General features: G+C 35.8%; 1 protein-coding gene across 1 annotated transcript; it reads left to right on the top strand.

Annotated features, from left to right (window-relative positions):
- Positions 1 to 2937, top strand: LOC109842211 (NAC transcription factor 29-like). Its single transcript, XM_020411117.1, has 3 exons — positions 1 to 175; positions 681 to 970; positions 1051 to 2937. The coding sequence occupies exons 1-3, from the start codon at positions 1 to 3 to the stop codon at positions 1510 to 1512; spliced, it is 927 nt and encodes a 308-aa protein (XP_020266706.1). The 3' UTR covers positions 1513 to 2937.

Here is a 16132-nt window from a genome sequence, read left to right as displayed (position 1 = left end):
ATGGAAGGCTTTTATCTACAAGGCTCCCAATTGCCGCCAGGATTCAGATTTCATCCCACTGATCAAGAACTAATCACCCACTACTTAAGAAAAAGGGTCACCTCTTCCCTCACTCCAGCAACATCTATAATTGCCGATATAGACTTGTACAAGTTCAATCCATGGGATCTTCCAGGTAATTCCTCCTTCCTTCCTTTTTTTTTTTTTTTTTTTTTTTTTTGCACACTTTGTTTCTTAGTTGAGAACCTTCCTTCCAATTTACACCAAGCAATTTTCCTAAAGAAGATAGTAAAAGAGCCTACTTTGGTAACCGTTAAGAAGCAAACAACTAATGCTTATTCAAATCAGTATGTGGGCTGGAAAGACGGTAATGTAAAAAAATCAGTACTGCAGATCACAAATTACTTAAAATTCTAATTGACAGGTTTTGTTTGGGTGATCAAGGAATTATTATCAGGTTTCTCTTAAGTACAATCTTGCGACATTCTGTTTGGATGCACTTAGCTATGACAATGATATTAGCTTAAGCTAATATTAGTCTATTGCTAGGAGATGTTTGTAAGGGAAAAGAGATTAAAAATAAAATAAAATAAAATAAAATTAAGATATCATCAGATTTTGGCGCTAGTGATAACCTGTCAATTTGGTAGTAGTAGTTAACTGTTGTCGTCTTTGATCAGACAAAGCTTTCTTTGGAGAAGGTGAATGGTTCTTCTTTACCCCTAGAGATCGGAAGTATCCTAATGGATCACGGCCAAATAGAGGAGCAGCATCTGGATACTGGAAAGCTACAGGCATAGACAAACCAATCATCGCCACCGGTGGGTCCCAGTGCCTCGGCGTGAAGAAAGCCCTTGTCTTCTACCAAGGCCGGCCACCAAAGGGAATCAAGACTGACTGGGTCATGCATGAGTATCGTCTACTTGATGACAATACTTCTTGGGCCCAAAAGCCTAAGAGTTCGATGCGGGTAAGAACTGAAAATTTCCAGCAGTTACGTCCACTTTTGTTTGTCATACTAAAGTCCAATCCTGCGCATGCTTCTTTCAGTTGGACGACTGGGTTCTCTGTCGGGTTAGGCATAAAGGAAGTATTCCAAATGAAACTGACAAGAAACAAGAAATCTCAAGCTGTACCGATCCCAAGGAACATGAAATTTTGAAAGGAAGTAGTGAAAACATAATCGAATGGAGCGATCAACAACTCTTTGCTTACCTCTTGGGTTCCCACGAGAAGGGCGAGGAGAGCACATCTGAGGTCATAAACTCCCCCAACTCCTGCAGCGAAGAAACCACAGCCTACTATGGATGTACTGCCGAAATGGCACAATCATCGCAGATGGTTCCACCCATGCTGAACTCGATAAAACGGATGCTTTCATTTGGAACATTGGATGAGCTCATTTTGCAGTCTCCAAGCAAGAAATCGTGCTATACTAGTATCTCTGAGCAGCCATTGCAGACTGGTTCATTGTTGGCTGAGCAGTTCTATCCAGAATTCTTAATGTGGTAATTTCAGGATTGATGTCAGAAGTGCCTACAGAATTATTGATACAGATGCTGAAGGGAGGCAAAAGAAAAGGTAAAAATGTTCAGCGTGACGCTGAAGATGAGTATGAAAGGATTGAAGAACAAGGTTTGAGCAAGTAGAAGTATACAACACAATATTGAGGTCGAAGGCAATCAGGTCTGCATGCAGGAGTACTTAAGTCTGTAAATAGGAGAAGATTTTTGTTTTTTAATTAGAATAACAGGCTCTGTAGCAAAATCAAATCTTTGTTGATTTATTTAATTAACCTGTTTAATGGGGGGGAAACTGTTATTATACAGGAATTCAGGTATAGCCCTATAAACAACCTGTTAATCAACTTAGTTTCTTGTGGTGTTGACATTTTGGTCACTTCACCACTAACAAGTAACGACATCAATAGTTTGATATACAGTGTAAATTACTATATATTATGTTGTAACTTGCTACTTTTTGGTTCTAAGTTGTTTAGTATACATTTATTTTTAAACCAAATGCTTAAACTATTTATTTTTTCTTTTTTCACACTAAAGCAACAAACATGGCAAACTGTAGATGGGTTTTTACTTTTTAGCCTATAAACCAAAGTTGATCCCCATTAAGTTTTTAACCCGTCCCCTTCACAAAATTGTTTTTCATCTGTAAGCCCAAAGTTTTACCCCCCATGTATTTTTCAACCCTTCCACCTAAAAAATCACACTGAGATCCAACCCAACCGAATTATTGTTAACCCACTTTCTATTTCAGTAGTTCGGTACGTTAAGTTGCTATATTTTACTGTAATATGCTATAATTTTTGTCTAAGTAATTAGGAATATGTGGTATTTCTAAATAAAATGTGCAAACTGGGTTTTGGCTTTGTTCACACTCATGCTGTAGCATCGTTCGGGTTAATTTAGCTTGTTTATCATCTAAATCAGAATGGCTCATTTCCTTCTCATCCGCCAACTGATCCAAAGAGCTTAAACCACCCCAGATTCTATTAAACTCTCTCACTTAAGAATTCCCTGGAGAAACAATCATACTCCTAGCAAATATGCAATCTTCTCCTTAATGAAACAAGCACACTCTCACTTAATAATACGACTACAATATAAACTATCAGTGTGAAACTAACACAAAAAGAACAGTACATTGACCTGTAACAACGTATGTTTCCAAGATACGTCAAGGAAAAGATTTACAAGGAATTTCGTATAACAAGACATGGGGAAACATTGAATAGACTTGAATTATGCAGACCTAAACATTGGAAGGTAGCACTCATTCATCAATAACATTCTGAAAAAGAAATTTTCACTGCAAAACAAAAGCTTTTGATCAAATAGGAGGATGTAACAAAGACAGCCAGATGGTATTACATAAATACAATGGAAGCTAAAAGCTAAGCAGCATTTGTTGCAACCTGCCTAAAATGTGACTATATGCAGGGACAATCACAACGTTTGACATATTGACCAACAAGACATCCCTCATTGCCAAAGTATTAATGGGTATCCTTGTCATAGGAGGGGATTTCCTCCTATGACGCCTCTAAAATCACATGATTGAGCGACATTGTGGATGATCCGCTCCGTTGAACTTGATCTACATATTCTAAAACCCCAACACACCAAGTTTGGGGTGAATCCGTCGTCGTTTGACCCTCCATCGAGCCATGTGAAAAGTTCTATTCATTCAAAACCGTTAAAATTGATACGAGTGGATGAAGGGTCAAACGACGACGGGTTCACCCCAAACTTGGTGTGTTGGGGTTTTAGAATATGTAGATCAAGTTCAACGGAGCGGATCATCCATAATGTCGCTCAATTATGTGATTTTAGAGACATCAAGGAGGAAATCCCCTCTTATGACAAGGATACCCATATATATATATATATATATAGATATATAGATATATTTTTATATGCAATTCCTAAAGAATACAGTTAAGGAACTCCCTAAACAGAAGGACTAATAAAATAGGACCTTCAAAACTTTTTGCCGAAATTAATACATACATGCATGTGACATCCTCAAGATGTATTCTAATGAAAAGCCTTTGGCATCTATTTTCATGAGGGGATTCCAGATAATCCTACATGTAAGGAGTGGATATCCGGAAATAGTTTAAATTCCCCAACCATAAGGCATCAACCATATGGTACATTAATATGTTGGAAATAATCTAAAAGATAAAGAAAAGGAAAGCTCCAAGGGTCTGCACTAAAGCCTTCCCATTTTTTTTAGTATCCAACTTGAGTTGAAGAGAAGCAAGTTCCTCTTACGTTTCATTCTACATATCATGTTTCTACATCAAAGAGTTCTGTCTTATAGTTCAGTCATGAACAGCTGTCTTGGATCTAATATAGCAATAATTGCATTATGACACAAATCCTTCTCAGCTATGTAAGGTCTCACCAGCATAAACTGATAGCCACCATATCCTCTATCGCTATGTCAATTTGAACAAGCTAGACCTTCGAAATTCAAGAATGACTGTGCAAACTAATTACGTCTCAACAGAAACAACTAGCTAACAAAATTTGAGAAAGGTCATGTCAGAATCTCTATGATATACTAAATACAGAATATCAATAAAAAGAAAAAAAAAAGAAAAAAATCCAAAACCCATTAACTCATATAAGGACTAACACCCTAAGTTGGACACTCCAAGTTGGACTCTAGTCTAAAGGTTTCCTTGGAATAACCACCATCTACCTAGATATAACACCATATTCTGCTGCTCAAAGAAAACAGCTGCATAAGAAGCTATGACACAGAAGACACGAGATTTAAAAAAAAGTATGATAAACAACTAAATAGATAAACAAACAGTATAAAAAGTTGCACGTAAGATGGGTTTCTTCTCATACTTCTCTCTTCTTTTTGTTCCAGAGAATGCGTGAGCCCTATAAGAACAGTTTGACATCTCCAAGAGAAATCAATTAGAGACTCTGCACGAAAATCGTTAAAAAGGAAAAGGGGGGGAAAAAGGAGAAAGACAAAGGCTTATGATTTTCCACTGGTAGTTTCTGCATACCTCCCATGGAGCCAACAAGATAGGAGAACGACAGACACATCCTGAAAGAAAATATCACTTCAAAATGTAAAATGGGAGGATATAACAAAAACCACCAGACATTTATTGCAGAAAAACAAAGTGCAAGTGCAAAGCTAATGAGAACTGGGTGCAACGAATTAAGAATCTCTTCCTCAGACTTGAATAAGTTAACCAAAAGGGAGAGAGATAAGATGCATTTGTATGTACTGGAAAAAAGAGGGAGGGAAGACCTAAGCTGCCGCCTTTGTCAGCCACTGACATATTGAAAAGAGAGCATAAATTGAAATGTGGAAGCAAATGACATTGCTCATGCTAAAATGAAAGAAGAACAGAAAACAAAATCAAAGAACTCATCTAATAAAAGATAACATGTTCGGAGTTAAATACGAGCATTTGGAACAAAAGATCCACAAAGATAAAATAATTACTTCAGATTGTCACCCACGGTTCAACAAATAAACACATTCCATATTCTAGATGTGCACAAGATGGAAGCAAAAACCAGGTTGAAACCAGCAAACATCACGCTCTAATGAAAAATGAGGTTGAGCTAATCCCTACAAAAATGCTAACAAGACTAGACACCTAAATTCTCTAGTCAAAGGACACAAAACTATTCTATGCAATATCATCCAAGATTTAAAAACCAATAGAAAGTTCTGGAACCAAAAAGCTGAATTTAAACCAACAAGTCCTGAAGTCCTATGACTGACTCTAAAGAACGTATCGGGAGTATGGGTTTAGCCATCTCGTTAGAGCTATGGCTAGGTTTTTCTAGGAGATTATTCGTGCAATTGAAAGAGAGAGTGCCCTATATCCAAGGAACCAAGAATTATCTTGTTTTGTTCCCCATTCCCCCTTCAAGCAGCTACATAACATGATATGGCCTTAAGACAGCACTGACAACTCTGTTTCCTGGATCTTCTAAGCACACTAAAATTCTTTTCTAATGAGAGAAGATTGGCGTAGAGAATTGCAATTGTACACTATTTGTTTATATATACACTAAAGTTAACTGGGATGATCATATTTATTATGGAAAAATGAGACTAAAGATAAAGTGGTCCAGTGGAGTTACTATTTGACGTGGTGATCACAGTACATGGTTTGAATCCAGGTAAGGGCATTTCTGTTTGAATTTTTTTAAACTATACCCACGGTTTAATGTCATTTTATTCTTCAACACACGCATTTCCATAATTGGGTTTTTTTCCTATAAACCCAAAGCTTTTTTACCCATTAAATTTTAGACCCACCCACTTGCAAAGTTTAACTATGATTTTTCATCTATAAATCCAAACTTTTACACCAATTTATTTTTTTGCACACGCACTTTCAAAGAGTCGTTTTACCTATAAACCTAAAGTTTTATCACTATTTATTTTTAAATCCGCACACTTCCATAAAGAATATTTTGTAATCCGAAGTTTTAACTCCATTTACTTTTAAAGTCACGCACACTCTTAGACTTGAAATATTCCTAGAACTAATTTTAAATGCACTTTGCAGTTTAGTTTCTTAGTATATGATATAAGTTGCAATATTATTGTAACTTGATATATTTTTTGTTCTAAGTGATTAGATACGCGATGCATTTTGAACAAGACACTAAACTATTATTTTGTTGACTTTTTCACACTACTGTCGCATCATTGCAAATTGTAGATGGAGTTTTTATAAACTCAGCATTTTAGTCCCCTTATTTTTAAGCTCATCCACTTCAAAAGTTTTATTTGTCTATAAACCAAAATTTATCCCCATTTATTTTTAAACACACCTACTACTAAAATGACTCTTATTAGACCTAAATATTTAATCAAATTATTTTCTAATTCACGTTCTATTTCAACACTTTGTCACGCGTTGTAAGTTGTTATATTTTGATCTAACTTGCGATAACTTTTTTAAGTAGTTAAGCGCAATATATATTATTAAACCAATTGTTTATATTAATGCCGCGGCATTGTGCGGGTCAATTCTCGTTATAGACCAAAGTTAGCACGGTTAGTGATAGCAAAGAAAGTGTCTAACAACATGATCCCCAATATCAACTGCATATTGGTTGAAATTGAAACCATCGAGGCTGACAACAACAGTACTAGTACAAAAGGGGCTATAAACCAAACTCCTTCGATCTTGTAATTCTAGATGAGCTTTGACCTATAAGATATTGCAGAAATACATTGAATGGCATAATATGCCGGATGCACAAAGCATATCCACTTGTATACATGCACTTCAAATGCCAAGCTATCTCAAGAACCACCACGACTCTACGTCAACAGTATCTATCTATCTGAACCACACATGATTAATTACATGATAGATAGACTATCTGATCATCCCACCCTAGCATACATAGGTCCTTTTCTAAGAAGTCCAATTGCACTGCCTTAAACCCTCCATTAAATGGATGCTCACTCAGCAACCTAAAATGCATTCCTACCCGCAAAATGCCTTATTTACACCATGCACTCATATATGAAAAGGGCCTACATGCTAAGCTTGCCGCCATGATTCATCTGAGCTAACCGCAAATTTACAAGAGATCCTTCGACAGTCGCCCAACACTAAACCGAAATCCAAAGAGACCAAACGCACTGACTTTGGCCACCATAGTCACCTACGGCCGTAACCTAACGCCAAGATAAGAGAATAATGACAGTATCGTGTGGAAACTACCCAAGCACATGCATAAGATTTTCCGGAAAATGCACATCATCAGCGTTGATTTCTTACGAGAAAAGGAAAACTGAGCCCCAGAGATGCAAAACGAGTGTTCCTGATTAGTATCAGAAGATGTTTAAAAGTACAGAAGGGGGAGGGGAGAGGAGCCCCCCCACAGTGTCAAATCTTTCAGGAAATAGGAAAAAAAAAAGGAAGAAAGAATTGCATCCAGCGATTGAGATACCACCTAGCCTGACATATCTGTGAACGAGTAAAAACGTGGGATGTGATGTATACGTGGGACCCCACGTTGTGAAGAGATCAGCGAACAAAGAGCGGAGCTTTTGTTTTCGCGTGAGATTTGAGAGCAGGCCCACCCGATATATTCATATATATAAGGACGTGATCTCCTAGGTTTTCCTGTAGCAAGTTGAGGGGTTGCACGGTCTGTTGGCGGCTGAGCAAAGGAGGGCAGCAGCGTGCGTGCGAGGTCAGGTGCAGTTGGCGGCTGAAGTTTGCAGTAGCAGTTGGAGGCGTGCAAGAGAGAAAAGGCAGCGGCTGATGTGTGCTTTGCGGCTGAAGGAGAAAAAAACACCAGCGGCTGTTTTTTAGAGTTTTATGCATCCCCTTTAAGAGAATATTTGTAAGAGGGATTTGAGAGTTTGTTTGAGAGAGTTTAGATTTGTGAGATTGTAAATCCCAATTGTATCTCTCCCTCTAATAGTAGATCTCCCCCTCCTTGCCCCGTGGACGTAGGCAGTTTGCCGAACCACGTAAAATTTTGTGTTCTTGCCGTGATTTGTAATAGCTTGTAGGATCCCTCGACGCGCAGTCCTAGAGCTGACGAGAGGACCCTCGAGGCGCAGTCCTAGAGCTGACGAGAGGAAGAGCTGATATCTCACTTCGATGAGATATCTGGCTTTCGGTTCTTGTTTCCTTTGAGAAACTAGACGTTTTTGCTTTTGCATGTGGGGGCCACAAGAACTTTTGTGTGAGAGTGCTATCAGTAACAGATCGTTTGGTGATATTGAAGAAGAGTTGCAGACTTTTCTATTTGTTTGAGGGCCTTTAGAGGCCATTTGGGTGAACTACGTTCGGCTTGATTCCTTGGGCAAGAGGATACGTAGGCAGTCTTTACGATGCAGCCGGGTTTGGATTAGTTGATGGGGGTGAGATCGATTTGGTGAGCGACATCGACATTTGGGGTGAGTGTTTGCACTCCCATTTGGGTCTCAGCAAGTGAGGCATTTGGTGTAGTCGGTGTAGGCTCAGTTTGATTTGGTGAGTAGACACTATTTGGTTTGGGTTGAGTGTTCGCACTCCCATTTGGGTCTCGACCTGTTATGGATGGAGTCCGTTGTCATGAGTCCGTTGCCATGACGTACTGGATACAACAAGTGAGACATTTGTTTTGGTTGGTGTCGGCTCAGTTTTTGGTAGAAACTTCGCCGAGGTGGAGAATTGTGAACGAGTAAAAACGTGGGATGTGATGTATACGTGGGACCCCACGTTGTGAAGAGATCAGCGAACAAAGAGCGGAGCTTTTGTTTTCGCGTGAGATTTGAGAGCAGGCCCACCCGATATATTCATATATATAAGGACGTGATCTCCTAGGTTTTCCTGTAGCAAGTTGAGGGGTTGCACGGTCTGTTGGCGGCTGAGCAAAGGAGGGCAGCAGCGTGCGTGCGAGGTCAGGTGCAGTTGGCGGCTGAAGTTTGCAGTAGCAGTTGGAGGCGTGCAAGAGAGAAAAGGCAGCGGCTGATGTGTGCTTTGCGGCTGAAGGAGAAAAAAACACCAGCGGCTGTTTTTTAGAGTTTTATGCATCCCCTTTAAGAGAATATTTGTAAGAGGGATTTGAGAGTTTGTTATGAGAGGTTAGTATTTGTGAGATTGTAAATCCCAATTGTATCTCTCCTCTAATAGTAGCATCTCCCCCCTCCTTGCCCCGTGGACGTAGGCAGATTTTGCCGAACCACGTAAAAATTTTGTGTTCCTTGCCGTGATTTGTAATAGCTTGTAGGATCCCTCGACGCGCAGTCCTAGAGCTGACGAGAGGACCCTCGACGCGCAGTCCTAGAGCTGACGAGAGGAAGAGCTGATATCTCACTTCGATGAGATATCTGGCTTTCGGTTCTTGTTCCTTTGAGAAACTAAGAATTCCGTTGTGATCTAATCTCTTGTTGTGCACCCTTGCGCACCGAGGTGCTGTCGAAATTTCCCGGCTGCGGCACAACAATATCCCTCCAGAACCCGCTTCACGTCAGCTGTCTCTTTCTGTACAGAAGACTCAGTTGGGCCTCGAGTGAACAAATACAGCTGCGCTGTCCTGAAGCAGAGCCGTGCCTGCAGGGATAAGTTGCCCCGTGTAGTAATTGCAGCCCCAGTCCGGTCTGAAATTGGACCCAAGGTCTCCTCGTGCGCACCTCCCATCGAGACGTTATACAGGAAATCATTGATCTCTAACGCCTCTTCCTAACTGCTCAGCGTGGCATTTGCCTCGTCCTCCCAGCGGCTGCTGTAAAGTCACGAGCGGCTGCTAGTGGCAGTTAGCCGAGCCGTTGCTCCATAGACGCTGGCGACAGAACCGAAACCCCAACCCTAGGTTTTGGGTTTTTTGAAGAGGAGGGGGTCTGAGATCGGGGGATGAAACCCTGGCAACTTTTAACTAATAGATTGAAGGAAAAAGAACGAACCGACCTCTGAATTCGGTCGGCTCGAAACGTCGCGCATTTGCGGTATGGGCTGGGCTATCTTAATGGGACGGACCGTGTCGGATGGTGGTATGCTCACTCACTCCATTCCCTCCTTCATGTAAAACTAATATTTAACACGTGATGCATATTAAGTAATGATATGAGACTAAAACATTTGAATGACATCTTACATTGCACTCGTCCATGACTTTTCTTTTTCTAGAATAACAAAGAGGACTCAAACAGAGCCCCCAGTCACCCATCCGCTATGAATTTATTGACATTTATATTAGTTTTTTCCTCCACGAAATTGCATACTTGTATAAATAATAGATTGATATTTTTTTCGTAAATTGGAGAGGAAACCAGTTGCAAATCTATTCATTTCCTCAAAAAAACAATACAATTTTTCCTCTTAATTACCGCCCGTGAAATCTTGTTGACTGCAAAGTATCTTGGTTACTATAATCAAGAGACTGACTCCACTGTTAAAATTCTCACTTCCTCTATTTTTTTTTCTTTCGACTCTTTTAATGTTTCCTTTTGTGCATTTAAGCATCCATATATAGCATAATTTTATGCAACTCTTGTCTAAGTGGAATGTTTATGGAAGCAGAAAAGTCGTGAAATTATTAGTGTCATAATTAATGAAGAGAATTTGATTAGTCAGTAAGAGAATATACATGAATCCTTTAATTATAGGTTCATTTTCTCACTAAAATTTATACTAAATGCATTATTAGTGGGTTTAGAAGGGAAGATGTTGTCAGTTACTATTATAGTATTCTCATTCGCCAAAATATAACTCATCGCCAAACAACGGGCAGGTGTATTTCCAAGCAAGGCCCCAACTAGCTTGGTGGCCCAAGACCAACGGAGGTCCCAACTTGGCCGACTCGTCAAGTCAATACTCTTCATGACCACTCGAGAGGCGGGATCAGTCGACCCTCTTGTTGAAGTCGACTCCCTAGAGCCTACTTGATCTTCTATTCAATACCTTAAATGGACGACTCAAGGGACGTTACCTCTCGGCCAAACTAGAGGATAATATATGCATCGGGCTTTCCCTCTGGCCACGTGTCAGCACCACGGTCAACACTGGACTAGTCTAATCATGACCCTAGCCACGATAGTCTTCATGACTTGTCATATCACATAGGCTCTGCCATGCCACCGATCACTCTCCATTAGATGCTGAGATGATCTCTCCAATGCTGAAGCGACATTTCCCCTAACCACCTGTCGACACGTAAAGTTGATGCTGACACAGTCACCAGCCCATACCTCGCCATCACTACTTTGTACTCAGCCAAAGTGTCTGATCTTCCCTTCTCCCACAATATATGTACAGATATTATTTGCCTTTACGGAGGATGGGGGGCAATTCCAAAATAAAAACATGGAGAACTCTAAGTTCTGTTGTTTTCTTCAACTCAAGTTCATCATCTAACTTGATCGTCGGAGGTACAACGGGGGAACCAATCCCCGTACTCTCACAAGTTTCTACATGTGCAAATTGTTCACCAACCCCAATTCAAGAACCAGACATAAAGTCGAAGAAGAAGGCGATCCCTTCATCAATTTCCCCTACCTCATCGAAATTATCCTACCCTGGATACATATTGACCGTGTGATCATATAAACCATCAACAGTTACTTTATTAGCTAGGACTCAATTATTGTATTGCAATAGTTTTTTCATGAAAAAATATTAAGGCACATTAAAACTAAACTAAAAACCTAGAAGCACAGTAAAAGAATGAGGATTGATGTTACTCCTTATCAGACTGTAAAACATTGTGTAAAAATGACGGTGAGTCTTCAAGCAATACTATAAAATCATTAATTTCCTTAGCTCTCCAGACCAACACATGAGCTGTTATATTCTCCATTTGACGAACTATCTAAAAATCTCATTCCTTGAGTCATGTGCAACATCGCTGAATATCATCCACAAAGTGTCCGAAAGTCGAGTGTTGCTTCATCCTATTATGGATATCTCTAATTACCGTATCCACATCTTCTTTAAAAATTATTTTTCCACATCCAATGTAAAGAGCAAATGTAATAGCTTCCTATAGTGCTTGGAATTCTGCATGCTTAAAATTACCTCATATCTAAATACTATGACAAGTATATTGCAACGATTAGTACTATATATTATGATAATTTATATGTTATTTCTAGACTACACCAAGAGGTTAACATTTATATTAGTATTCCTCTCCATGGATTTTTTACACATCAAACGCACATATCAATATATTATAGTATTGGATTAGATGTTAAATGTTTAATTAAATATTTAATTATCATAAATTATGATACAATTTATAAATATAAGTTATAATATTATTATCTTATATATTTAAAATTGTATATTTATTGTGCAATATTTAATATCTAATGTGATATTTATCGTATTTAACATAACACTAATATGGTTAAAAGTTATAATATATCAGTTCTTATATTTAGTGGAAGAATAATCATAGTGTAATAAATAGAATGAATTGAATAAAATTTATGATTAAAATTTGTAATATATATTTAGTTTTTAGTATTAGTTCTCAAGTTTATTTCAAGAAAAATTATAATGTAATAAATAGAATCAATTGAATACATTCAAGATATTATTGTGAATTATCATTTTTTTGGCAGGGTAAAAGAGGTGATCAAAAGTTTAAATACTCTAATTCTCTTTTATATGTAGTATAGATATAGATATAGATATAGATAAGATGAGGGGTTGATGGCTCTTTTGAAGGTGCAAAAAAATTGACCACCGTCATCTAAATATGTGATATATATCATATTAAAAAAAGTTTTGTATTTCTCTATCTTATTAGAAAATAACATATAGACACATATTCTTATTTTCTACAAATAAAAATTATTATCAAATTAAAGTTATCTATAACTAGAAAATTCTAATAATCAAATATTTGGCAATCCTAATTAAAATTATAACTATCCATAATTATGAGTTACTCTTAGGTGTCGTTTGGCAAAAGGTTAAGTGAGATGTTAAGGGGACTTAACCCCTTCTTGACCCACCAAACACAAAAAATCTACATAAGGGTTAAAGTGAGTTAACCCTCTATAATTTGTCAAACACAAATATATAGAAAGGTTAAGCTAATCCCTCTAACCCCTCTAGAGGGATTAAAATGAGTTATCCTCTCAAAATGAGGGGTTTACTAATACTCCTATTTAGAAGAATTAAGAGCTAACCCCTCTAATTATAAAGATCTCAAAATGAGGGGTTTACTAATACTCCTATTTAGAAGAATTAAGAGCTAACCCCTCTAATTATAAAGAAAATAGTCAAAATCCTTGTTATTCCCTCCTATTTAGAAGAATTAAGAGCTAACCCCTCTAATTATAAAGAAAATAGTCAAAATCCTTGTTATTCCTAAACACTAAAAATGATCATAAGGGTTAAAAAAAACTTATATAACGGATTAATAATTTAGTCCTTCGGATTATCGAATGGGCTAACTATGTTGATCATTCTCCTTAATCCATCTTCATTAACTTTTTGCCAAATAGGGCCTTAAAGTCTATCCTATCAGAAATTTACATGTTTATTCCTAATCTTATTTTCAACTAAGAATCTTAATAAAATTAAAACAATCTATAATTTGAAAATTCTATTAATCAAAGTCCCCTTTATGTAAAAAGGTTTTTCAAGATAAGAAAATTATCAATTGACTCTTTCAAAATCCATAAAAATATAACTATAAATGTTTCCAACAATCCCTTAAGTTTCAAAAATACCACAAAAGTTTTACAAACAAGCCCCTAAAAATTTTATAGCCAACTCCTTGAAAGTTTCAAAAATTATAAATAATTCCTTGAAATTTTTTAAACAACCATTTCAAAATTTTACAACTAGCCGCATGAAAGTTGTTAATGTAGCAAACATCATGCTAATAATTTCAAAATATTAGAAATAACCCCTTAAAGATTTTAAAAATATCCCCTTAATAGTTTTTAAAATTACAAACACCCCAAAAAGAATTTACAAAGAACTCCCTAAAAAAATTTAAATTACAAATAACCCCATAAAAAACTTTACAAAGTGGCCCTCCAAAAACATTACAACAATCCCTTAAAAGATTTAAAAATTATAAACAACCCTCAAAACTTTATAAAAAACACCCCAAAAAATTCTAAAACTACAACGGCCCCCTAATTTAACATATTATATTACAATACTATTATACATTGATGTGGGGAATGTGTGAGGTGAGAGGGTATAATGGTACTAGGAAGTTCCATCATGATTGCTAAGGGATAGTGAAACTTTCTACTATCTATTTTAGAGATTAGAAGAAAATCCTACTCTCATTGGCGATCCAATTTTGGGCGAACCGAACATAAGCATTGATTAAAATCTTGAGACATTGAAATCACAATCATTTTTTAGTTTCTAGAAATCATAAAAATTTATTTAGATTGGTAAAGGGTAAATTGATGGTTAACCTATCCAATTGGATGTTAAACTTTAGATTTTATTTTATCTGAGAAAAGTCCTACCACTCAAACTATCTGCTTTATCTGATTAAAAAATTTATTCTTCTTCCTATAACGTAGTAAGAAGTATTCATTGTCTTCTCTTTCAAAATCATTTATTATATTAGTTAATAAATAATCTATAAGTTATAATCTACAAAAAATATATATAATTAATCATTTCTCTTATAATACCAGGGTAGCTTAACATATTCGAAGGGCATGTGTGTGTGTATCCTTTAAAAGTACGAGTTCAAAAAAAATTATATGGTCAATATTACCCTTAACATTTTTGTAAATATTACATTGTTACCCTTAACTTAGCATATTATTGGATAAAATTATTGGATAAATGAGATACGTTTGATAATTCAAATCCTTTACTTATTTTAGTTTGTAGAGAAATCTAAAAAACATATGCTAGCTAGCACCTAAAAAGTATTTAGACTTTGTAAAAAGTATCCTGTAAATTTTTAAAATTATAAAAACACCCTTACAAATTTAAAATTTTATTAAAACATCTAAAAATTATAAATTTTACTTATTTTGATTTAGTGAGAAATCTAAAAAAAATATATGCTAGCTAGAAACTAAAATTTTTTTAATTTTGGAGAAAATATCATATAAGCTTTAAAAATTATAAAAACACCCCTAAAAATTTATAGAAAACACCTTGAAAATTTTAAACCTATAAACACACTAAAAACCTATAAATAACACAAACAACTCCCAAAAATTATGGATTCACAACAAACACTCTGAACTTTTTACAAATTACAAAATAAAACCCTCAAAATTATAAATTTAAAAATCCTAATAATTTTTAACTTAAAATAATATTAAAAATATAGGAGATATAAATATCCCATACATAATTTATAATTTATAGTAAACAGTCCTTAAAGCTTCAAAAACTACAAACAAGCCCTTAAAGTTTAAATTTTAAAAAAACAACCCTGAGAATTTCAAAATCATTAGTAAATTAAAAACATAGGAATTATAAATAGTATATAAATAATTTACAATCTATAGAAAAGGCCTATAAGTTTAAAAGCTTGCAAAAAACCCTTAAAATTCATAATTTACAAAAAAAACACCATGGTTCTAACTTATGGATACTAAAATGAATATACAAAACTACTAACAACCCTTAAAAAATTAAAAATTTACAAAAAATATCATACCCCCTTTAAAAGTATGGGTTTTGGAAAAAAAATTTATGGTCAATATAACCCATAACTTTTTTAAAAAAGAACATAACTAATTGAAAATCTATTAAATTTAAAATTTAGCAAAAACGCCCTTAAGGTTTTGTACATTGCAAATTACCCCTCCAAATTTTGAAAATTTTTAATAATTTTGATTTAAATGTAATTTTTAATAGTTTTATGTATTTATAAATTATAAAATTTTAGGGCGTTTTTTTTACAAATTTTAAGGGTGTTTCTTTTGTAGTTTTCTAAATTTTTATTATATTTGCTGTGTAATGCATAGATACGTTAATTAATGATGATATTAAAGAGTAAGTTATTCTTAAGATGTATTAGGCCAGAGTTAAGTGTGCACATCACTATTCCTAGGTAATATAGTTTATATATGCAAAAAAAATTAGAAAATCTATATAGTGGTTAAAATGATTTTGACTTTAATGTACTATTGTAGGCGTATAAAACTGCCTATAGGT

The sequence above is a fragment of the Asparagus officinalis genome, chromosome 1, assembly GCF_001876935.1.
Source record: "Asparagus officinalis chromosome 1, Aspof.V1, whole genome shotgun sequence".
NCBI lineage: Eukaryota > Viridiplantae > Streptophyta > Magnoliopsida > Asparagales > Asparagaceae > Asparagus > Asparagus officinalis.
Note: the sequence above shows the minus strand (reverse complement) of the source record. Positions and strands in the feature narration are given on the sequence as shown.

What these genes read in the sequence shown, in the direction of transcription:
- LOC109842211 (XM_020411117.1), top strand. Translation starts at nt 1, where the DNA reads ATGGAAGGCTTTTATCTACAAGGCTCCCAATTGCCGCCAGGATTCAGA. An exon ending in CAATCCATGGGATCTTCCAG is followed by an intron (nt 176 to 680) that starts GTAATTCCTCCT and finishes GTCTTTGATCAG; the next exon opens with ACAAAGCTTTCTTTGGAGAA. An exon ending in AGCCTAAGAGTTCGATGCGG is followed by an intron (nt 971 to 1,050) that starts GTAAGAACTGAA and finishes TGCTTCTTTCAG; the next exon opens with TTGGACGACTGGGTTCTCTG.